At 44.3% G+C, this 20,597-nt stretch overlaps 1 protein-coding gene across 1 annotated transcript in view; it reads right to left on the bottom strand.

Annotated features, from left to right (window-relative positions):
* Positions 1-439: 439 nt before the first annotated feature.
* The window catches only part of LOC110530992 (semaphorin-6B), a 75,473-nt gene continuing 55,315 nt past the window's right edge, over positions 440-20,597 (bottom strand). The window contains exons 6-17 of the mRNA XM_036986337.2: positions 16,795-16,893; positions 16,618-16,708; positions 15,982-16,101; positions 11,900-11,988; positions 11,456-11,673; positions 11,135-11,266; positions 10,889-11,038; positions 10,428-10,607; positions 9,622-9,762; positions 9,461-9,538; positions 9,312-9,370; positions 440-2,658 (exon numbers count right to left, since the gene is read on the bottom strand). Of these exons, the coding sequence (XP_036842232.2) occupies positions 1,646-2,658; positions 9,312-9,370; positions 9,461-9,538; positions 9,622-9,762; positions 10,428-10,607; positions 10,889-11,038; positions 11,135-11,266; positions 11,456-11,673; positions 11,900-11,988; positions 15,982-16,101; positions 16,618-16,708; positions 16,795-16,893 (2,370 nt within the window). The 3' untranslated portion in view covers positions 440-1,645. The remainder of the gene's footprint in view (positions 2,659-9,311; positions 9,371-9,460; positions 9,539-9,621; positions 9,763-10,427; positions 10,608-10,888; positions 11,039-11,134; positions 11,267-11,455; positions 11,674-11,899; positions 11,989-15,981; positions 16,102-16,617; positions 16,709-16,794; positions 16,894-20,597) is intronic.

Here is a 20,597-nt window from a genome sequence, read left to right as displayed (position 1 = left end):
GCAGTACTATACGCCCCAGTGAGACAGGTTAGGAGCGGTACTATACGCCCCAGTGAGACAGGTTAGGAGCGGTACTGTACGACCCAGTGCGACAGGTTAGGAGCGGTACTGTACAGGTTAGTAGCAGTACTGTATGACCCAGTGAGACAGGTTAGGAGCGGTACTGTACGACCCAGTGAGACAGGTTAGGAGCGGTACTGTACAGGTTAGTAGCAGTACTGTATGACCCAGTGAGACAGGTTAGGAGCGGTACTATTACGCCCCCTGTCGACTCACATACACTGGGAATCAATGTCCCCCTGACCACGATACCAAGGACTGGTCCCCCGCAGGGTGGGTTTATTAAAACTGACCTGTGTGTGTGTGTGTGTGTGTGTGTGTGTTGGGGAGGCAGCTGGAGGGCAGGCTATTAAATCTTCATTGCGCTTCCTTTCGACACTCTTCATCAGATATTCTCGTGACATTCAGAGTCAGAGTCAGAATGACCTCAGTGTCACTGAGAGAGAACAGTCCCACTCTGCAAAAACTGTTTGAATCAACATTGTTTCCACGTCATTTCAACACCAGAAATCTATGTGATGACATTGAATCAACGTAGGGGCATTTGGTCTTGTTTTCACCCAACTGTTCACCTAAATCCAATGACCTGGTGACATTTTCTCGTTGATTTCACATTAAATTCACGTTATTATGAACCAAATCACAGTTTTGGTTGAGTTGTAAATCAAGTGTAAATCAAAAGTAGATGATGATCTGACGTGTGAGCCCAGGGGGGTGTCTGCTTCATTCACCTGCAGCAAGATGCTTCAAAGTAATGTGTTTACAATTCATGTTTCAGTGTCCTCCATTGTCTTATTGTCAGAGAGTGCCAATCAGTCTGCACTGGAAGGTGGACAAAGTACACTGTGTAGGAGTGATGTCCACTGGGTCTTGTCTTCTGACACCTGACAGTGGGCTCTGTGGCCATGTTGTTCGGTCAGTCCTTGTTGCCCTGTTTGTTGCACAGGGAAGTGTCTGTCTCTGGGTCTCTTTGCATGTTCCTTCCTATTTATGGTTCTCTCTTAATGTGTTCTTTTGGAAGAATTCTGCTGTCTAGCAAACTCTTCCTTCCCTTTTCTCTTTCCATCTCCATCCCTCTTTCTCACCTCTTTCAATCCCGCTATCTCTCTCTCCTCCTCTCTCCCCTCTCTAAGCAGCCAGAGGGGAGAGGCAGCTCTGCAATGCAGACACAGCAACAACCTCACTTTCACTGACCAATCACAGCCAAGCAGGGTATGAGTGATAGCAGCATCAACCAGTCACAGAGAGAACAGCCTCAGGAGTCTGCCAGTGAGAACAGCCTCAGGAGTCTGCCAGCGAGAACAGCCTCAGGAGTCTGCCAGCGAGAACAGCCTCAGGAGTCTGCCAGCGAGAACAGCCTCAGGAGTCTGCTAGCGAGAACAGCCTCAGGAGTCTGCCAGCGAGAACAGCCTCAGGAGTCTGCCAGCGAGAACAGCCTCAGGAGTCCGCCAGCGAGATACAGAGATATCCGGAGGACTAAATGACAATGACAGAGAAAGAGGTCAGAGAGAAAGAGAGAGTGAGAGAAAATGTAGAACAGACAGAAAGAGAACGATATAGAAAGAGACATGGTTTCCCTGCTTGATCACTGCCCGTTGTGAGTCCTCTCATTGGAACTCTTCTTACTCAGCAGCTGGCTGAGATCCACCAGCTCCCCCAGCTCTCCTCTCCCCAAGGCCCCTCTCAGCTGAGACCTGCCCGGCCCGGGTGTGTGGTGCTGGGCCACGTACTGCTGGCCTTTGATGGTGGGCATGGAGGATGGAGGTACAGGGACCATGCCCTGGCTGCTGAGGATGTAGCCTTCCTGGGGAGGCCAGCGGAGTGGCAGGGGCTCCCCAAACTCCATAGGGGCGCTGGGGGCTGACACCACCCTCCTCCTATCCGGAGAATCCTGGGGGGTCATGGGGTACACGTACTCCCCTGCCGACTTACGAAGCGCCGACTTCGGTGTCCCACTTCTGCCCTTCTCCCCCCGGGGCTTGCTCAGGCACACGTAGTGCTGGCGAGGAGTCTCCCCTCCTCTTCCTCGCTCCTCACCCCCGTGCCTCCCTCCTCCTCCCCCCTGAAATAGTCTGGTGGTCAGGTAGACAGCGGTGGAGGGGTGTGGGGGGCAAGGGAGAGGGCAGGGAGACGCCAGCCCCATGGTACTCCCTCCCAGGTAGGTCTGGCTGTTATCCCACCCCCCTGATCCAGAATCAGACAGCCTGAGCCCACGTCTTTTCTGCTGGGGCGTGTGCTCCGGAGTAGGCAGGAACCCTGGGTCCAGCTCCCCTGACTTCCCCCAGCCGTTGGGCATCACAAACAGGGTCTCCCCGCCCTGAGAGCAGGGTCTATCGCCTCCTCCCTGACGGGTCACACTGAGGACCGATCCCCCCATCCCTCCTCCTGACGTCAACATCCCCCTCTCCTGGCGCTGGATAGTGGACTGGGGGGTATTGTTGCCGTGGCGACGGTTGCCAGGCTTGTGGGCCATAATCCAGCAGACAGCCAGCCCCGAGAGCGCCGCACCGATGGTGAAGGCTGAGACTGCAGATGCCACCAGCAGGTTGAGGGAGACCAGGCTCTCCGGCTCGATCAGCAGACTCTGCTGTATGGCACCTTTAGGGGAGAGAGAAGACAAGAGAAAGGGATCACAAGGCTAATCTCGGACACCTAGAACTAAAATCTTGTGTAACTGCATCAGATGCTCGATTAAGTTCTTAGGGGAGACATGTTAAGTCTAACGAGACTAGATAAGTCCCCACCACACTCAATGAAAACTGTCAGCCAGTTTCAGCCAAGCTATGGGCCAAATGTCACCTCCCCTTTGGAAATTCAAAACGATGCGAGCACCTGTGAAATTGTGATTTGTCCAAATGATCAGTGACAAAGAATCAGCGTACCAGAACAAAGTTCCTTGCTAGTCGTTGTATCCCAGAGTCGACAGATGCTACTACCATTTCCATTCCGTGCATCTGTCCCCGAGAGATAAGGCTAATGGCAAGAGAGAATATAAAAACGCTTAACATTAAACCAGTTATCTCAGTCCTTTATTCTCCTCTACCTCTGTGTATTCATTCTCCTTTATAAATCTCTCCACTTTTGTTATTGTCACATTTTTAGATGTTTCATCCTTCAGAACCTAAACATGATTTGCCTGATGTCAAGGATTATATTGCTATATTGTATTACCCAAGAGCTTAATCTTATTCTCTATTACCGTAATCTACCATAACATTTCATAACGGCAACAGATAAGCATCACCTTTCCTTTGTCCTTAACCAGTGTTTTCTCCAGCACAGCCTTGGGGTTCTGCTGGCTGGGCTGAAAGCTGCACTAGTCATCAGTAAAGAGGGGAAGACAATAAAACAGACCAACTCTTCTCAGTGTTCCCATTCTGTAATAAGGAGGGCTCTGGGCAAGCCAGTGAGTTTCTCCCTAAAACACGTCATATATTTCAGTAAATGATTTCCACCACTCGAATCACTCCCATCTGCACAGACACAGCACATGTCTGTTCTGGACCTAGTTCTGGTTCTATGCTTTCACCACTCTCCATTAAACAGCCCAACTCTGCAGTAAACAGGCCTATATCCGGCTTAGAAAACTAAAGCTCTGCAACTAGAACAGATCAGGTTCTAAAGAGTGATAAATAACACATGAGATTGCAATGTTCTGGCAAAGGAATGTATTAATTGCAGGTTAGAGGTTATAGATTCATGATAGATATTATAGATGGGATATTATGGACTTTGGAACAGATTGCAGGTTCTATAAAATAGATGAGGTTGTAATGTTCTGGAATAAGAACACCCCCCAGATTATAGATCTGTGATAAAACAGATTAGATTGCAGTGTATAATTGGAGTTGGAACAGATTGCAGGTCCTGGAACAGTTTGCTGATGAAAAGCAGAGACATCCTAATTGAGACAGAGACAGATTTTAGGAGTGTTTGTTAGGAGCCCATAAACGTATCAAAGTTAAAGACGTTCTCTTATGGCCTGCCAGAAGCTCAGTTTTGAGCACTGTGCACAGAGTTTGGTCCTCATTTCTGTTTTGTACATATTTTTCTGGCAAGTACTTGTCAAACTGTAGCAGACAGTCGTTGACAGCAGAACGCTGTCTCAGAATAAGTCTCAGTCCCGTGGGCTTTAATTCGCTGATCAAGACGTTCGCTCCTTTGTCAACCAATCAAAATGCATTTATTGTCATGCTGGGAGGCTTCTGACAGACACTAATCTTAGGAGAGGGAATTCAAAGCCCTGACATTTCACACTAGCTAATCCCATTACTGACGGACTGAAAAACATTGCAATTTTCTGTCACCACTGTAAATGCAAATACAATACACACATAAACACAAACAACCAATATAAATTAACGGTATGTAAAATTATTGTGATAGGTTGGAGTCATTAAAACTCGTTTTTCAATCACTACACAAATGTCTTGTTAACAAACTATGCTTTTGGCAAGTCAGTTTTTCCAACAATTGTTTACAGACAGATTATTTCACTTAGAATTTACTGTATCACAATTCCAGTGGGTCAGAAGTTTACATACACTAAGTTGACTGTGCCTTTAAACAGCTTGGAAAATTCCAGAAAAGTATGTCATTTCTTAGAAGCTTCTGATAGGCTAATTGACCAAATTTGAGTCAATTGGAGGTGTACCTGTGGATGTATTTCAAGGCCAACCTTCAAACTCGGTGCCTCTTTGCTTGACATCATGGGAAAATCAAAAGAAATCAGCCAAGACCTCAGAAAAAAATTGTAGACCTCCACAAGTCTGGTTCATCCTTGGGAGCAATTTCCAAACATCTGAAGGTACCACGTTCATCTGTACAAACAACAGTACGCAAGTATAAACACCATGGGACCATGCAGCCGTCATACCGCTCAGGAAGGAGACGCGTTCTGTCTCCTAGAGATGAACATACTTTGGTGCGAAAAGTGGAAATTAATCCCAGAATAACAGCAAAGGACGTTGTGAAGATGCTGGAGGAAACGAGTACAAAAGTATCTATATCCACAGTAAAACGAGTCCTATATCGACATAACCTGAAAGGCTGCTCAGCAAGGATGAAGCCACTGCTCCAAAACCGCCATAAAAAAGCCAGACTACAGTTTGTAACTGCACATGGGGACAAAGATCGTACTTTTGGAGAAATGTACTCTGGTCGGATGAAACAAAAATAGAACTGTTGGCCATAATGACCATCGTTATGTTTGGAGGAAAAGGGGGGATGCTTAAAAGCCGAAGAACACCATCCCAACCGTGAAGCACACTGTGGCAGCATCATGTTGTGGGGGTGCATTGCTGCAGGAAGGACTGGTGCACTTCACAAAATAGATTGCATCATGAGTTAGGAAAATTATGGGGATATATTGAAGCAACATCTCAAGACATCAGTTGCAAATGGGTCTTCCAACTGGACAATGACCCCAAGCATACTTCCAAAGTTGTGGCAAAATGGTTTAAGGACAACAAAGTCAAGGTATTGGAGTGACCATGACAAAGCCCTGACCTCAATCCCATAGAAAATATGTGGGCAGAACTGAAAAGTCATGTGCGAGCAAGGAGGCCTGGAAACCTGACTCAGTTACACCAGCTCTGTCAGGAGGAATGGGCCAAAATTCACCCAACTTATTGTGGGAAGCTTGTGGAAGGCTACCTGAAATGTTTGACCCAAGTTAAACAATTTAAAGGCAATGCTACCAAATACTAATTGGAGTGTGTGTAAACTTCTGACCCACTGGGAATGTGATGAAAGAAATAAAAGCTGAAATAAATCATTTTCTCTACTATTATTCTGACATTTCACGTTCTTAAAATAAAGTGGTGATCCTAACTGACCTAAGACAGGCAATTTTTACCAGCATTAATTGTCAGGAATTGTGAAAAACTGAGTTTAAACGTATTTGGCTAAAGTGTATGTAAACTTCCAACTTCAAATGTATGTGCACTGGGGATGTGATTGGGTTTTTAATTGATGACACGACAAAGAAAAACGGTACCTTGCAAAAACAAACATTTTAATTAAATATGTTGCCATAGACATTCCCTTACATCAGCATTTGAATTTGTTCAATGTGCATTAAAGGGAAATGTCAACTTCATATTCACCATCTGCAGCACCACCCCAACATTAACATATGTGATAATTGTGCATTATTTAGGTTTTAAGTGTTTCCAATGACATCATTGGTGTGCATCATGTGATTTTAACGAATTATGAGAAAGCATTTGCGCGGCAGGTAGCCTAGTAGTTAGAGCGTTGGACTAGTAACCGAAAGGTTGCAAGATTGATCAAATCCCCGAGCTAACAAGGTACAAATCTGTTGTTCTGCCCCTGAACAAGGCAGTTAACCCACTGTTCCTAGGCCTTCATTGAAAATAAGAATTTGTTCATAACTGACTTGCCTAGTTAAATAAAGGTAAATAAAATAATGAATTGCCTACTAGTTGTCTACTAATTGGTTGATGATGTCATTGAAAACACTTATCTTCCTCTATCTTTTAAATATAAAACAAAGAAACAGCCATTATCAAATATGTTGATGTTAGGGTAGTGCTGGAGATGATGAAAGTGTAGTTTTGAAATGACCCTTTAACATCTGTCGCAAACTCTTGCAATGCATGATTATGCACTAGGTGGAGCATGATTATGCACTAGGTGGAGCATGATTATACACTAGGTGGAGCATGATTATGCACTAGGTGGAGCATGATTATACACTAGGTGGAGCATGATTATGCACTAGGTGGAGCATGATTATACACTAGGTGGAGCATGATTATACACTAGGTGGAGCATGATTATGCACTAGGTGGAGCATGATTATACACTAGGTGGAGCATGATTATGCACTAGGTGGAGCATGATTATACACTAGGTGGAGCATGATTATACACTAGGTGGAGCATGATTATACACTAGGTGGAGCATGATTATACACTAGGTGGAGCATGATTATACACTAGGTGGAGCATGATTATACACTAGGTGGAGCATGATTATGCACTAGGTGGAGCATGATTATACACTAGGTGGAGCATGATTATACACTAGGTGGAGCATGATTATGCACTAGGTGGAGCATGATTATACACTAGGTGGAGCATGATTATGCACTAGGTGGAGCATGATTATACACTAGGTGGAGCATGATTATGCACTAGGTGGAGCATGATTATACACTAGGTGGAGCATGATTATACACTAGGTGGAGCATGATTATACACTAGGTGGAGCATGATTATGCACTAGGCGGAGCATGATTATACACTAGGTGGAGCATGATTATACACTAGGCGGAGCATGGTTATGCACTAGGTGGAGCATGGTTATGTCACTAGGTGGAGCATGATTATGCACTAGGTGGAGCATGATTATGCACTAGGCGGAGCATGATTATACACTAGGTGGAGCATGATTATGCACTAGGCGGAGCATGATTATACACTAGGTGGAGCATGATTATGCACTAGGCGGAGCATGATTATGCACTAGGTGGAGCATGGTTATGTCACTAGGTGGAGCATGATTATACACTAGGTGGAGCATGATTATGCACTAGGTGGAGCATGGTTATGTCACTAGGTGGAGCATGATTATACACTAGGTGGAGCATGATTATGCACTAGGTGGAGCATGGTTATGTCACTAGGTGGAGCATGATTATACACTAGGTGGAGCATGGTTATGTCACTAGGTGGAGCATGGTTATGTCACTAGGTGGAGCATGATTATACACTAGGTGGAGCATGATTATGCACTAGGCGGAGCATGATTATGCACTAGGTGGAGCATGATTATGCACTAGGCGGAGCATGATTATACACTAGGTGGAGCATGATTATGCACTAGGCGGAGCATGATTATGCACTAGGTGGAGCATGATTATGCACTAGGCGGAGCATGATTATACACTAGGCGGAGCATGGTTATGTCACTAGGTGGCGCATGTTAATGCCACCAGGCGGAGCATGGTTATACACTAGGTGGAGCGTGATTATGCACTAGGTGGAGCATGATAATGCCACTAGGCGGAGCATGGTTATACACTAGGTGGAGCATGATTATGCACTAGGTGGAGCATGGTAATGCCACTAAGTGGAGAATGATTATGCCACTAGGTGGAGCATGTTAATGCCACTAGGCGGAGCATGGTTATACACTAGGTGGAGCATGATTATGCACTAGGTGGAACATGGTAATGCCACTAGGTGGAGAATGATAATGGCCCTAGGTGGAGCATGGTAATGCCACTAGGTGGAGAATGATAATGCACTAGGTGGAGCATGATGATGCACTAGGTGGAGCATGGTAATGCCACTAGGTGGAGCATGATAATGCCACTAGGCGGAGCATGATTATGCTATTAGGTGGAACATGATAATGCCACTAGGTGGAGCATGATTATGTTATTAGGAGGAGCATGGTAATGCCACTAGGCGGAGCATGATTATGCTATTAGGTGGAGTATGGTAATGCTATTAGGCGGAGCATGGTAATGCCACTAGGTGGAGCATGGTAATGCTATTATGAGGAACATGATAATGCCACTAGGCAGAGCATGATAATGCCACTAGGTGGAGCATGATAATATCACTAGGTGGAGCATGATAATGCCACTAGGTGGAGCATGGTAATGCTATTATGAGGAACATGATAATGCCACTAGGCAGATCATGATAATGCCACTAGGTGGAGCATGATAATATCACTAGGTGGAGCATGTTAATGCCACTAGGTGGAGCATGGTAATGCCACTAGGCGGAGCATGGTAATGCCACTAGGTGGAGCATGGTAATGCCACTAGGTGGAGCATGATAATGCCACTAGGTGGAGCATGGTAATGCCACTAGGCGGAGCATGATAATGCCACTAGGTGGAGCATGGTAATGCCACTAGGCGGAGCATGATAATGCCACTAGGTGGAGCATGGTAATGCCACTAGGTGGAGCATGATTATGCCACTAGGTGGAGCATGGTGATGCCACTCGGTGGAGCATGGTAATGCCACTAGGCAGAGCATGATAATGCCACTAGGTGGAGCATGGTAATGCCACTAGGTGGAGCATGATAATGCCACTAGGTGGAGCATGGTGATGCCACTCGGTGGAGCATGGTAATGCTATTAGGTGGAGCATGATAATGCCACTAGGTGGAGCATGGTAATGCCACTAGGTGGAGCATGGTAATGCTATTAGGTGGAGTTGAATGAAAGAAAGAACAGAGCTACAGGGTAAAGGCAAGGTACCTACCATCACAGTCTCCAAGATGGGAGAAGTTGCCGTACTCACTGTCTTGTTGAAAAGGAAGCCTGTAATAGAACAAACATAACAGATTATCAGACTGACATCTACAGTTGAACAGACAATCAATTGGATGAAGCTACAGGGAGCTGTCTCACCGTGTGCCTGGTCTGAGGAAGGAGCAGGTGCTGCCTCTGGTCCAGCCACAGTAGGGATCTCGGGAGGTCAGACAGCTCCTATACACACACACACACATGGAGATCTGATCAGCCTGATGGAGATGGTTGAGATGGTCTGTGTGTGTGTGTGTTTTACTCACTTCATACAGCGTGAGTGTAGGTGGCAGCGTGCTGTGGGCAGTCTGACCAGACAGGAAGTGAAGGCCAGCAGCAGAGTGTGACTTGGACGATCCAGAGACAGAAACAACAACTGTCTGGCCTGGACCGAGTTCTCTCCACATCTAGAGACAGAGAGAGGGATGGAGATGGAGAGGGATAGATGGATGGATGGATGGATGGATGAAAGGAGAGAGGGATGGAAGGAAGGAGAGAGGGGTGGAAGGAGAGAGGAAAGAGGGAGGGAGAGAGCGGGAGAGAGGCAGTGAGAGAGAGAGAGAGAGAGAGAGAGAGAGGGAGGGAGAGAGGGGGGAGGGAGAGAGGGGGGAGGGAGAGGGAGGGACAGAAGGGAGGGAAGGAGAGAGGGAGATGGGGTGGGATAGATTGAGGGAGGAGGAGGGATGGAAGGAGAAAGGGGGAGAGGGATGGAAGGAAAGAGGGAGGGAGGGATAGAGAGATAGAGGGAGAGAGGGAGGGAGAGAGGGATAGAGGGAGAGGTGGAGGGGGAGAGATAAAGGAAGGAGAGAGGGTGAGAGGGATGAAGGAGAGATAGAGACAGATACAGAGAGACAGAGAAAAAGAGATCCTTATAGTATTTTCATTGATTTCTATTGTTACAACAGAGAAATGTAGGGATTCACATCAGGGTGATCACATCAGAGAGACTTTGAAAACAATGCAGCAACAAGCATTGTGAGTAGAACAGTTAATCTCCTCAATAATGGCCTGACAAAACACCGGACTGCAGCGAACACAAGGGATCGTGGCCAAACTCCCTTCCTGTACTCACTTCTCAGGGTTGAATCCCTCCACCTCCTCCAGAAACACACTGCTGTGTGTGGGAGAGTTTTCTCCGCTGGGGAGGATGAGGAATTTCAGGACGGTCCCTCGCGTGGAGCCCAGGAACAACACTGTATGGTTCCTATGGGGACCAGCCTCTGTGTCCACCACCATTGCGGTCAACTGGTACCTGGAGAGCGAGACCGACGGAGAGAGAGAAATTGAGAGAGAGAGAGAGAGAGAGAGAGAGAGAGAGAGAGAGAGAGAGAGAGAGAGAGAGAGAGAGAGAGAGAGAGAGAGAGGGAGAGGGAGGGAGGGAGGGAGGGAGGGAGGGAGGGAGGGAGGGAGGGAGGGAGGGAGGGAGGGAGGGAGGGAGGGAGGGAGGGAGGGAGGGAGGGAGGGGAGCTCAATTTCAGAACGTAGGGCAAACAGTGAAAAATCAGTGGTAGCCATGGGTATCCTTAGCCATACCTGCCCATAGTCTTGACAACCCAAGGTCTGTGCCCAACCAAGGGTATGGTCTCGTCCATCAAGGGATGAGTCTTTACAAAGTTCAGCACTTCATCCGGCAGAGACTTAGATGAGCTGAAAGGAGACCCCTGCACCGCACAGCCACCCGGCCTACAGAGAGAGGAGACGGTCCAAAAAAGGATCAGAATCAGGAAGAACCAGTCAGTTACACAATCAATATCAGTACAAGTCCAATGTACTGCATACCTGGGTTTGGGCACAAGCTCATCAGGCACGGGTGTCCAGATGGATTCTGGAGATTTCTGCTCCTTGAATCTTCCCTCAAACACCCTGGCTAACTGCTGCATGTCAAACACACAGACTGCAGACCCTGGGATACTGAGAGAGAGAGAGAGAGAGAGAGAGAGAGAGAGAGAGAGAGAGAGAGAGAGAGAGAGAGAGAGAGAGAGAGATGAAGGAGGGAGGAGGGATGGAAAGAGGGTAAGATGATTAAATACGTATCAGAAAATGGGGGGGGGGGGGTGCATTCATGTATGATTGGGTGAGTGTGTACACGTGTGTGTGTACCTGTTGGGTGGTGTCGAGAACAGTCCCAGTATGACGTCTCTGCCGTTCATGTTGAGTATGGGGCTGGTGGCGTGGAGCAGGTTGAAATAGAAGTGGGAGTCTCCTGGGACAGAACAGTTCAGTCTGGCCTTCAGGAACGATGTCCACTGTTTCTCCAACACCCTCTGAGAGCCCCCCATGTCCCCTTTGCACACCCGCGCCACACGAGATACCATCACCTGCACACACACACACAATAAGAGGCAATGCACTGTATAATGTGCAAATCCCATGGATTCTGTCCACCTTATCCCCTCAAGGAGGTGGAATTCCGTTTGTGTGTGTGTGTGTGTGTGTGTGTGTGTGTGTGTGTGTGTGTGTGTGTGTGTGTGTGTGTGTGTGTGTGTGTGTGTGTGTGTGTGTGTGTGTGTGTGTGTGCGTGCGTGCGTGCGTGCGTGTGTGTACCTTCTCTAGGTGATGAAACTCCATGGCCATTTCTCTGAAGAAGAAGTAGACGTGAGGCCCCCACTCAACTGCACTCACAAAGAAGGGTTCTGAGAGACAGAACAGGGATATGCCGTTACACACACATACACGCACGCACATACAAACCGTTACACACGGACACACACACACCCCTTCCACACATATTACAGATGAATCCCTCAGGGAGCGCACCAACACAGCTCCATATTTACACCTCTGTACCAGCAAGCAGCACATCAATATGGTCGCCGCTCTCTGGGGTCAGCCATTAAGCATTCATGTCCTGTTTAATTTATCATCAGTGCCAAGGACAGAGCAGTTATTTATTCATCTCTGTCTCTGTCTCTGACCTCCAGGGTTCCACACCATGTTTTACTCTGAAGGAGATTTTATGTCCTAGATCCGTTGGTCTTGTCCTCTCTGATTTGACAGAAAACAGTACATCTAACCTAGCCCCTACAGCAGGGTTCACCAACTGGCAGGCTGCAGGCCGAATTTGGCCACTGGGTGGTTTTTATTTACATGTTTTATTAAAATAATAATAAACATTGTTGGACATAAAATACTGTATAAACACCAGGAAATCTTTTCCCATGTATTCCCACGCATAATAGACAGAGACATATAGTACAGTGCCTTAAGAAAGTATTCATACCCCTTGACTTTTTCCTCATTTTCTTGATTAAATTTAGATTAGTTATTTTTGTCACTGGTCTACACAAAATTCACCCAACTTATTGTGGGAAGCTACCCGAAACGTTTGACCGAAGTTAAACTATTTAAAGGCAATGCTACCAATGTTAAAGTGGAATCATATTTTCATACATTTTCTCAAATTAATTATGAAATTAAATGAAAATCTGAAATGTCTTGAGTGAATAAGTATTGAACCCCTTTGTTATGTTAACCTTACATAAGTTCAGGAATAAAAATGTGCTTAACAAGTCACATAATAAATTGCATGGGCTCACTCTGTGTGTAATAATAGTGTTTAACATGATTTTTGAATGAATGGCTCATCTCTGTACTCCTCTTTGAGCAGTGCATTTCAACCACAGATAAAACCGCAAAGACCAGGGAGGTTTTCCAGTGCCTCACAATGAAGAGAAGCTACTGATAGATGGGTCAAAATAATAAAGCAGACATTGAATATTCCTTTGAGCATGGTGAAGTTATTAATTACATAAAGATACAGGCGTCCTTCCTAACTCAGTTGCCGGAGAGGAAGGAAACCGCTCAGGGAACTCAGCAAGAGGCCAATGGTGACTTTAAAACGGTTACAGAGTTGAATGGCTGTGATAGGAGAAAAATGAGGATGGATCAACAACATTGTAGTTACTCCACACTGCTAACCTAAATTACAGAGTGAAAAGAAGGAAGCTTGAACAGAAAAAAAGAATTCAAAAGCATGCATCCTGTTAGCAACAAGGCACTAAAGTAATACTTCAAAAAATGTGGCAAAGCAGGTAGCTTTTTCTACTGAATACAAAGGTTTATGTTTGGGGGAAATCCAAGAGAAACCCTGGTTCACTCTGCTTTCCTCCAGACACTGGGAGATGAATTCACCTTTCAGCAGGACAATAACCTAAAACACAAGGCCAAATATACCCTGGCGTTCCTTACCAAGAAGACACTGAATATTCCTGAGTGGTAGTTTTGACTTAAATCTGCTTGAAAATCTATGGCAAGACCTGAAAATGGTTGTCTAGCAATGATCAACAACCAATTTTAAAGAACTTTAAGAATTTGAAATGAATAATTGGCAAATGTTTGGCACATTCCAGGTGTAAAAAGCCCTTAGAGATTTACCCAGAAAAACATACAGCTGTAATCTCTGCTAAAGGTGCTTCTACAAAATATTGACTCAGGGATGTGAATACTTATAGTTGAAGTCGGAAGTTTACATACACTTAGGTTGGAGTCATTAAAACTAATTTTTCAACCACTACATAAATGTCTTGTTAACAATCTATAGTTTTGGCAAGTCGATTAGGACATCTACTTTCTGCATGACACAAGTAATTCTTCCAACAATTGTTTACAGACAGATTATTTCATTTATAATTCACTGTATCACAATTCCAGTGGGTCAGAAGTTTACTGTGCATTTAAACAGCTTGGAATTGGAATTCCAGAAAATTATGTCATGGCTTTAGAAGCTTCTGATAGGTTAATTGACATCGTTTGAGTAAATTGGAGGTGTACCTGTGGATGTATTTCAAGGCCAACCTTCAAACCCAGTGCCTCTTTGCTTGACATCATGGGAAAATCAAAAGAAATCAGCCAAGACCTCAGAAAAAAAATTGTAGCCCTCCACCAGTCTAGTTCATAAATGGGAGCAATTTCCAAACACCTGAAGGTACCACGGTCATCTGTACAAACAATAGTACGCAAGTATAAACTCTGTGGGACCACGCGGCCATCATACCGCTCAGGAAGGAGACGCGTTCTTTCTACTAGAGATTAACGTACTTTGGTGCGAAAAGTGCAAATAAATCCCAGAACAACAGCAAAGGACCTTGTGAAGATGCTGGAAAATGCTGGAAACAGGTACAAAGGTATCTATGTCCACAGTAAAACGAGTCCTATATCGACATAACCTGAAAGGACGCTCAGCAAGGAAGAAGCCACTGCTCCAAAACCGACATAAAAAAGCCAGACTACGGTTTTGCAGCTGCACATGGGGACAAAGATTGTACTTTTGGAGAAATGTCCTCTGTTTTGATGAAACAAAAATAGAACTGTTGGCCATAATGACCATCGCTATGTTTGAAGGAAAAAGGGGGAGGCTTGCAAGCCAAAAAACGCCATCCCAACCGTGAAGCACACTGTGGCAGCATCATGTTGTGTGGGTGCATTGCTGCAGGAGGGACTGGTGCACTTCACAAAATAGATGACATCATGAGGAAGGACAATTATGTGGATATATTGAAGCAACATCTCAAGACATCAGTCTGGAAGTTAAAGCTTGGTCGCAAATGGGTCTTCCAAATGGACAGTGACCCCAAGCATACTTCCAAAGTTGTGGCAAAATGGCTTAAGGACAACAAAGGCAAGATGTTGGAGTGGCCATCACCAAGCCCTGATCTCAATCCTATAGAAAATGTGTGGGCAGAACTGAAAAAGCTTGTGCGAGCAAGGAGGCCTACAAACCTGACTCAGTTACAACAGCTCTGTCAGGAGGAATGGGCCAAAATTCACCCAACTTATTGTGGGAAGCTTGTGGAAGGCTACCCGAAAAGTTTGACCCAAGTTAAACTAATTAAAGGCAACGCTGCCAAATACTAATTGAGTGTATGTACACTTCTGATCCACTGGGAATGTGATGAAAGAAATAAAAGCTGAAATAAATACTTCTCTCTACTATTATTCTGACATTTCAAAATCTTAAAATAAAGTGGTGATCCTAACTGACCTAAGACAGGGAATTTTTACCAGGATTAAATGTCAGGAATTGTAAAAAACTAAGTTTAAAGGTATTTGGCTAAGGTGTATGTAAACTTTCGACTTCAACTGTATGTAAATTAGATGTTTATGTAATTAATTTTCTATTATTTTGCTAACATTTCTAAAACATGCTTTCACTTTATTGTGTATTGTGTGTAGATGAGAGAATCTTTTTTTGAATTCAGACAGTAACACAACATAAAGTGGAATTAACACAACAAAATGTGGAATAAGTCAAGAGGTATGAATACTTTCTGAAGGCACTGTATGTGATCATATACAAATGTAAGCAAGGTTTGAAATTATTATGTTTTTGTCAGAAATTATATCTGTTTGGCCTTCTTGAGGTGAATTTGCAATCTACATTTTTTATTTTATTATGTTCCGGCCCCCCAACCATCCACTCAAGAAACAATTGGCCCGCAGCTGAAGTATAGCTAGTCCATACAGCTTTAATGTATCCACTCTTAGGATATAAGGATTTAGATAGGAAAGGTAGAGTGGTTGGGTTAGCCCGCAGTGTTTATGTGATCTTAGCAAACATTGGGAGTTCTTCACCTGTGGAGAAGTGTTCGGCCCATTCACTCACATGCAAGCACGTCATCTCAGTGTACCTCTGAACCATTTGGAGTCGTGTTTGACAGTGCGAAGAGCGGGGCTGTCGCCTAGGCTACGATAGATCACAGCATCAATCGCCAGGAAGTCTGTTACAGTACCAGTGAAGAGACTGCCCTCTGATAGAGAGAGAAAGAGAGAAATAGAGAGACAGAGAGAGAAAGAGAGAGACAGAGAGAACAAGAGAGAGAGAAAGAGAGAAAGAAAGAGAGAGAGAGAGCAAGAGAGAGAGACAGAGAGACACACAGAGAAAGAGAGAGACAGAGAGAACAAGAGAGAGAGAAAGAGAGAAAGAAAGAGAGAGAGAGAGCAAGAGAGAGAGACAGAGAGACACACAGAGAAAGAGACAGAGAGAGCAAGAGAGAGAGAGACAAAGAGCAAGAGAGAGTGACATACAGACACACAGATAGTGAGACAGAGATAGAAAGAGAGAACACACAGAACATGTATTTATCCTGAGTACAAGCACAGTCAAGTTCCTCCTCACAGCTCCAGTCTAGATTGATTTTCCATCTGAATGATTTCCCCTGAACATTACAGTCCTAGTAAAAATACCTATGTCATTACTTCCTGATATATTGAAAAATAATGAGAGTTAGAAAGAAAGAAAGAAAGAAAGAAAGAAACTACTGTACCTGCGAACAGAGCCACGTTGGCGTGTCTGGGGTCATACGGGCAACGAGCCATCCCACTGACCGTCTCTCCCACCATCTCCAAAGAGTCTCTCTGTAACACACACAATTGTCCATATGAACACGTACACACATGCCAATAAAGCTTCATTGAATTGAATTGAATAGACAGATACTCACAGTGTAGTTGGCACACAAAGGGTTGAAGGCATTGGTTCCACACACAAACAGTCCTTCATGTTGACTCAACACCACCTTAATGAAGTTACGACACTCCTCCTGAAGAAAGAGATAAGAAAGGATGAGAAATGACGGGAGAGTCAAAGAAGTACTGTAAGTGTGTGTGTGTTTACCTTTCAAACCCACTCCTCAAAGGGTTAGGCAGAGAAATAAGTTTGTCATATCCATATGACAAAAGTAATCAATAAATACTCCTTAGTGTACATACATGTAACAGAGTTAAGAATATATTGAATGCTCACTCCACAGCTAGCTTGAAATGTCACTGATGGAGCCTTTTGTATCAATCGGTTTGCATGTTGTGAAGGAGGGCGGTCACGTGTGTTGTGAAGCAGAGGATGACTGGTTCGAGCCCAGTATGGGGCAGTCGGACAGTGGAGGTAGTGAGACTAAGCTGTTAGCAGTACACTGACCCCTGGTACATAGGCTACTTCATGGCAGGAATTCAGTATGCTGAGCTGGCTGAACTAAGCCATGGCTTAGGTGAAAACAACCACTCAGGAAAGCCTTAAGGAAATTACACACAACACACTGTTCAGCTGTATCTCTGTGTTTTAAAAGGGAGGTACTGTTACTCTACACATCTTCTAGCACGACTCACCACAACATTCCCTCTTTAGGAGTTCATCATGGGAGCTAGAAGAATCTCTCCATGTTCTAGTCTCTCTCTCAATTCAATGTAAGAGCTTTATTGGCATGGGAAACATATGTTAACATTGCCAAAGCAAGTGAAGTAGATAATAAACAAGAGTGAAATTAACAATAACAGTAAACATTACACTCAGAAGATCCAAAAGAATATAGACATTTCAAATGCCATATTATGGCTATATGAGTCAAGGAAGCGACTGAATTTTTATCTCAGTCTAATGGGAAAGGAAAGGGGGATACCTAGTCAGGGTGGGTGGAGTGATAGTTGAGGTTGTTTTTCTGGAAGGCAGAACCAGCGTGTGGGGCTGGTTGCAATGGCCACGCGGAGGGTTGGGATTTGAAAAACTTAGTCTGCGGCATGGAGTAAAGATTCCTGCTACGGCAGGATGTTCGGTGGAAGAACGTAGCTCAGCTGTTGGCGCATTGGGTAAAATCAGCCTCAAGTGTACTGATATTCTTAGATTCCACTGAAAAGGTGAATTCGATAGTTGAGAGTGGTGTTGTATTGCGGAATACACAGACGTCGGTATTTCATTTTATGAATCCGGCGAAGAAGTAATACTTTGAAACGTGCCGCCATTTGAGGTTACGTTTTAGAGCGAGTTATCTCGTCATGGTCAACTTGTATCTACCATTTAAAAAAAGGTTATTTTTGGATGCAAATCTCCTTTGCTGAAACATGTTGTGTCTCATAGGAGACAAGTGCACAATCTTTATACAGAAGGATACTGACCAACTTAATTTAGCTTTCAGTTTTAATATTCACAGATTTGATTGTGCTATACACTTCTACTAAATAAATGAACAGCTTTGGCTGCGGAAGAGGGGCATTTGGAACGTTATTGTCCCGAGAACGATCGCGCAGAGCCAGGTAGCAGCTCTAGCGGTGGTGCAGCACCACCGCGAAGGGATGAACACATGAAGGGAGAAGGTGGGCAGATTTGATGGGAAATGTAGGAAAGGAGAGCGGTGGGAAATTGTGGTGGATCAGAGTAAAGAGAGAGGGTGAATAGCCGGTGTGACTGCGACTGGGGTCGCTGAGTCGGTGCTGGAAAATGAAAGTGGAGTTCAAGAGGAGTTTGAAACAATGGAAAATGAAGCAGCTGTTTTCAAAGTACCCAGGATTAAGAGGAAGAATTTAAGTGGTGATGAAGGTAGACATTGATAAATCAGTTGAGGATAAACAGATAGTAGAGATGGTGGGATTTCCTCTGACGAGGAAAGCGAGAGTGAGTCATTTTACGCATCACAACAAAATAGCGAGATAAATGGGGTGGAAGGGAGGTATGGGATTGATAAAATCATTTCTGAAATTGAAGGGAAGAAAGTGATTTAAATTCTAAAGGAAATTAAAGAGTTCAGTCGCAGCCTTAACTCTGTAAAGAGATGTTTACTGTCTCTTCCTATGTATTTTTTTCTCAGCCATGAGCAGTTTTAAGATTTCTTCTTTAAACATAAATGGGGCGACAGTATGACTCAATGAAGGGTAAGGGAAGTTTTCTACAAGAAACGCATAGTAATATTGAAAATGAAGTTATGTGGCAAAAGGAGTGTGTGGAGGGGAGCGGTGGTGTGTAGTCATAAAAGCTAAAAAAGTGGGGGTGTGGCTATCCTGTTCTCAAAAGGGCTTTTGCCTTTGTCATATGAGGTTGAAGAGGTAGTTGAGGGGAGTTTATTTAGAGTGAGGTATGAAAACATCACTATGTGTTTAATAAATGTATATGCCCCAGTGGTGGCAGTTGATAGGGTATGCTTTTTTAGAGACATTATCAAATACCATTGAGAAATGTAACACTGAGGATAATTTATTTCTTGCTGGGGATTTTAACTGCACAGTCAGTGATTTAGATAGAAACCACAAAACCTCAAGGACTTTTTATAAATGCCTTATTGTAATGCATGAACTGTGTGATATTTGGCGGAGCCAACATGGAGGCACGAGACAGTACACATGGGCCCATGTGAGAGAGAACACCATCTCTCTGGCCAGGTTACATAGGTTTTATTGTTTTGAGCATCAATCTCAGGTCTGTAAATCAAGTGTAATAACCCCAGTGGGATTTTATGATGTTTGTTTATCAAATCAAATCAAATTGTATTAGTCACATGTGCCGTATACAACAGTTGTAGACCTTACAGTGAAATGCTTACTTACAAGCCCCTAACCAACAGTGCAGTTTAAAAAAATATGGCTAAGAATAAGAGATAAAAGTAACAAGTAATTAAAGAGCAGCAGTAAAATAACAATATATACAGAAGGGGTACTGGTTAGGCGAGGTAGTATGTACATGTAATGTAGGTAGAGTTATTAAAGTGTTCTAAGGGGTACTGGTTAGGTGAGGTAGTATGTACATGTAGGTAGAGTTATTAAAGTGTTCTAAGGGGTACTGGTTAGGTGGGGTAGTATGTACATGTAGGTAGAGTTATTAAAGTGTTCTAAGGGGTACTGGTTAGGTGGGGTAGTATGTACATGTAGGTAGAGTTATTAAAGTGTTCTAAGAGGTACTGGTTAGGTGAGGTAGTATGTACATGTAGGTAGAGTTATTAAAGTGTTCTAAGGGGTACTGGTTAGGTGAGGTAGTATGTACATGTAATGTAGGTAGAGTTATTAATGTGTTCTAAGGGGTACTGGTTAGGTGAGGTAGTATGTACATGTAGGTAGAGTTATTAAAGTGTTCTAAGGGGTACTGGTTAGGTGGGGTAGTATGTACATGTAGGTAGAGTTATTAAAGTGTTCTAAGAGGTACTGGTTAGGTGAGGTAGTATGTACATGTAGGTAGAGTTATTAAAGTGTTCTAAGGGGTACTGGTTAGGTGAGGTAGTATGTACATGTAGGTAGAGTTATTAAAGTGTTCTAAGGGGTACTGGTTAGGTGAGGTAGTATGTACATGTAGGTAGAGTTATTAAAGTGTTCTAAGGGTACTGGTTAGGTGAGGTAGTATGTACATGTAGGTAGAGTTATTAAAGTGTTCTAAGGGGTACTGGTTAGGTGGGGTAGTATGTACATGTAATGTAGGTAGAGTTATTCATGTGTTCTAAGGGGTACTGGTTAGGTGAGGTAGTATGTACATGTAGGTAGAGTTATTAAAGTG

The sequence above is a fragment of the Oncorhynchus mykiss genome, chromosome 8 (assembly GCF_057628025.1).
Source record: "Oncorhynchus mykiss isolate SJ-2025 chromosome 8, ASM5762802v1, whole genome shotgun sequence".
Taxonomy (NCBI): domain Eukaryota; kingdom Metazoa; phylum Chordata; class Actinopteri; order Salmoniformes; family Salmonidae; genus Oncorhynchus; species Oncorhynchus mykiss.
Note: the sequence above shows the minus strand (reverse complement) of the source record. Positions and strands in the feature narration are given on the sequence as shown.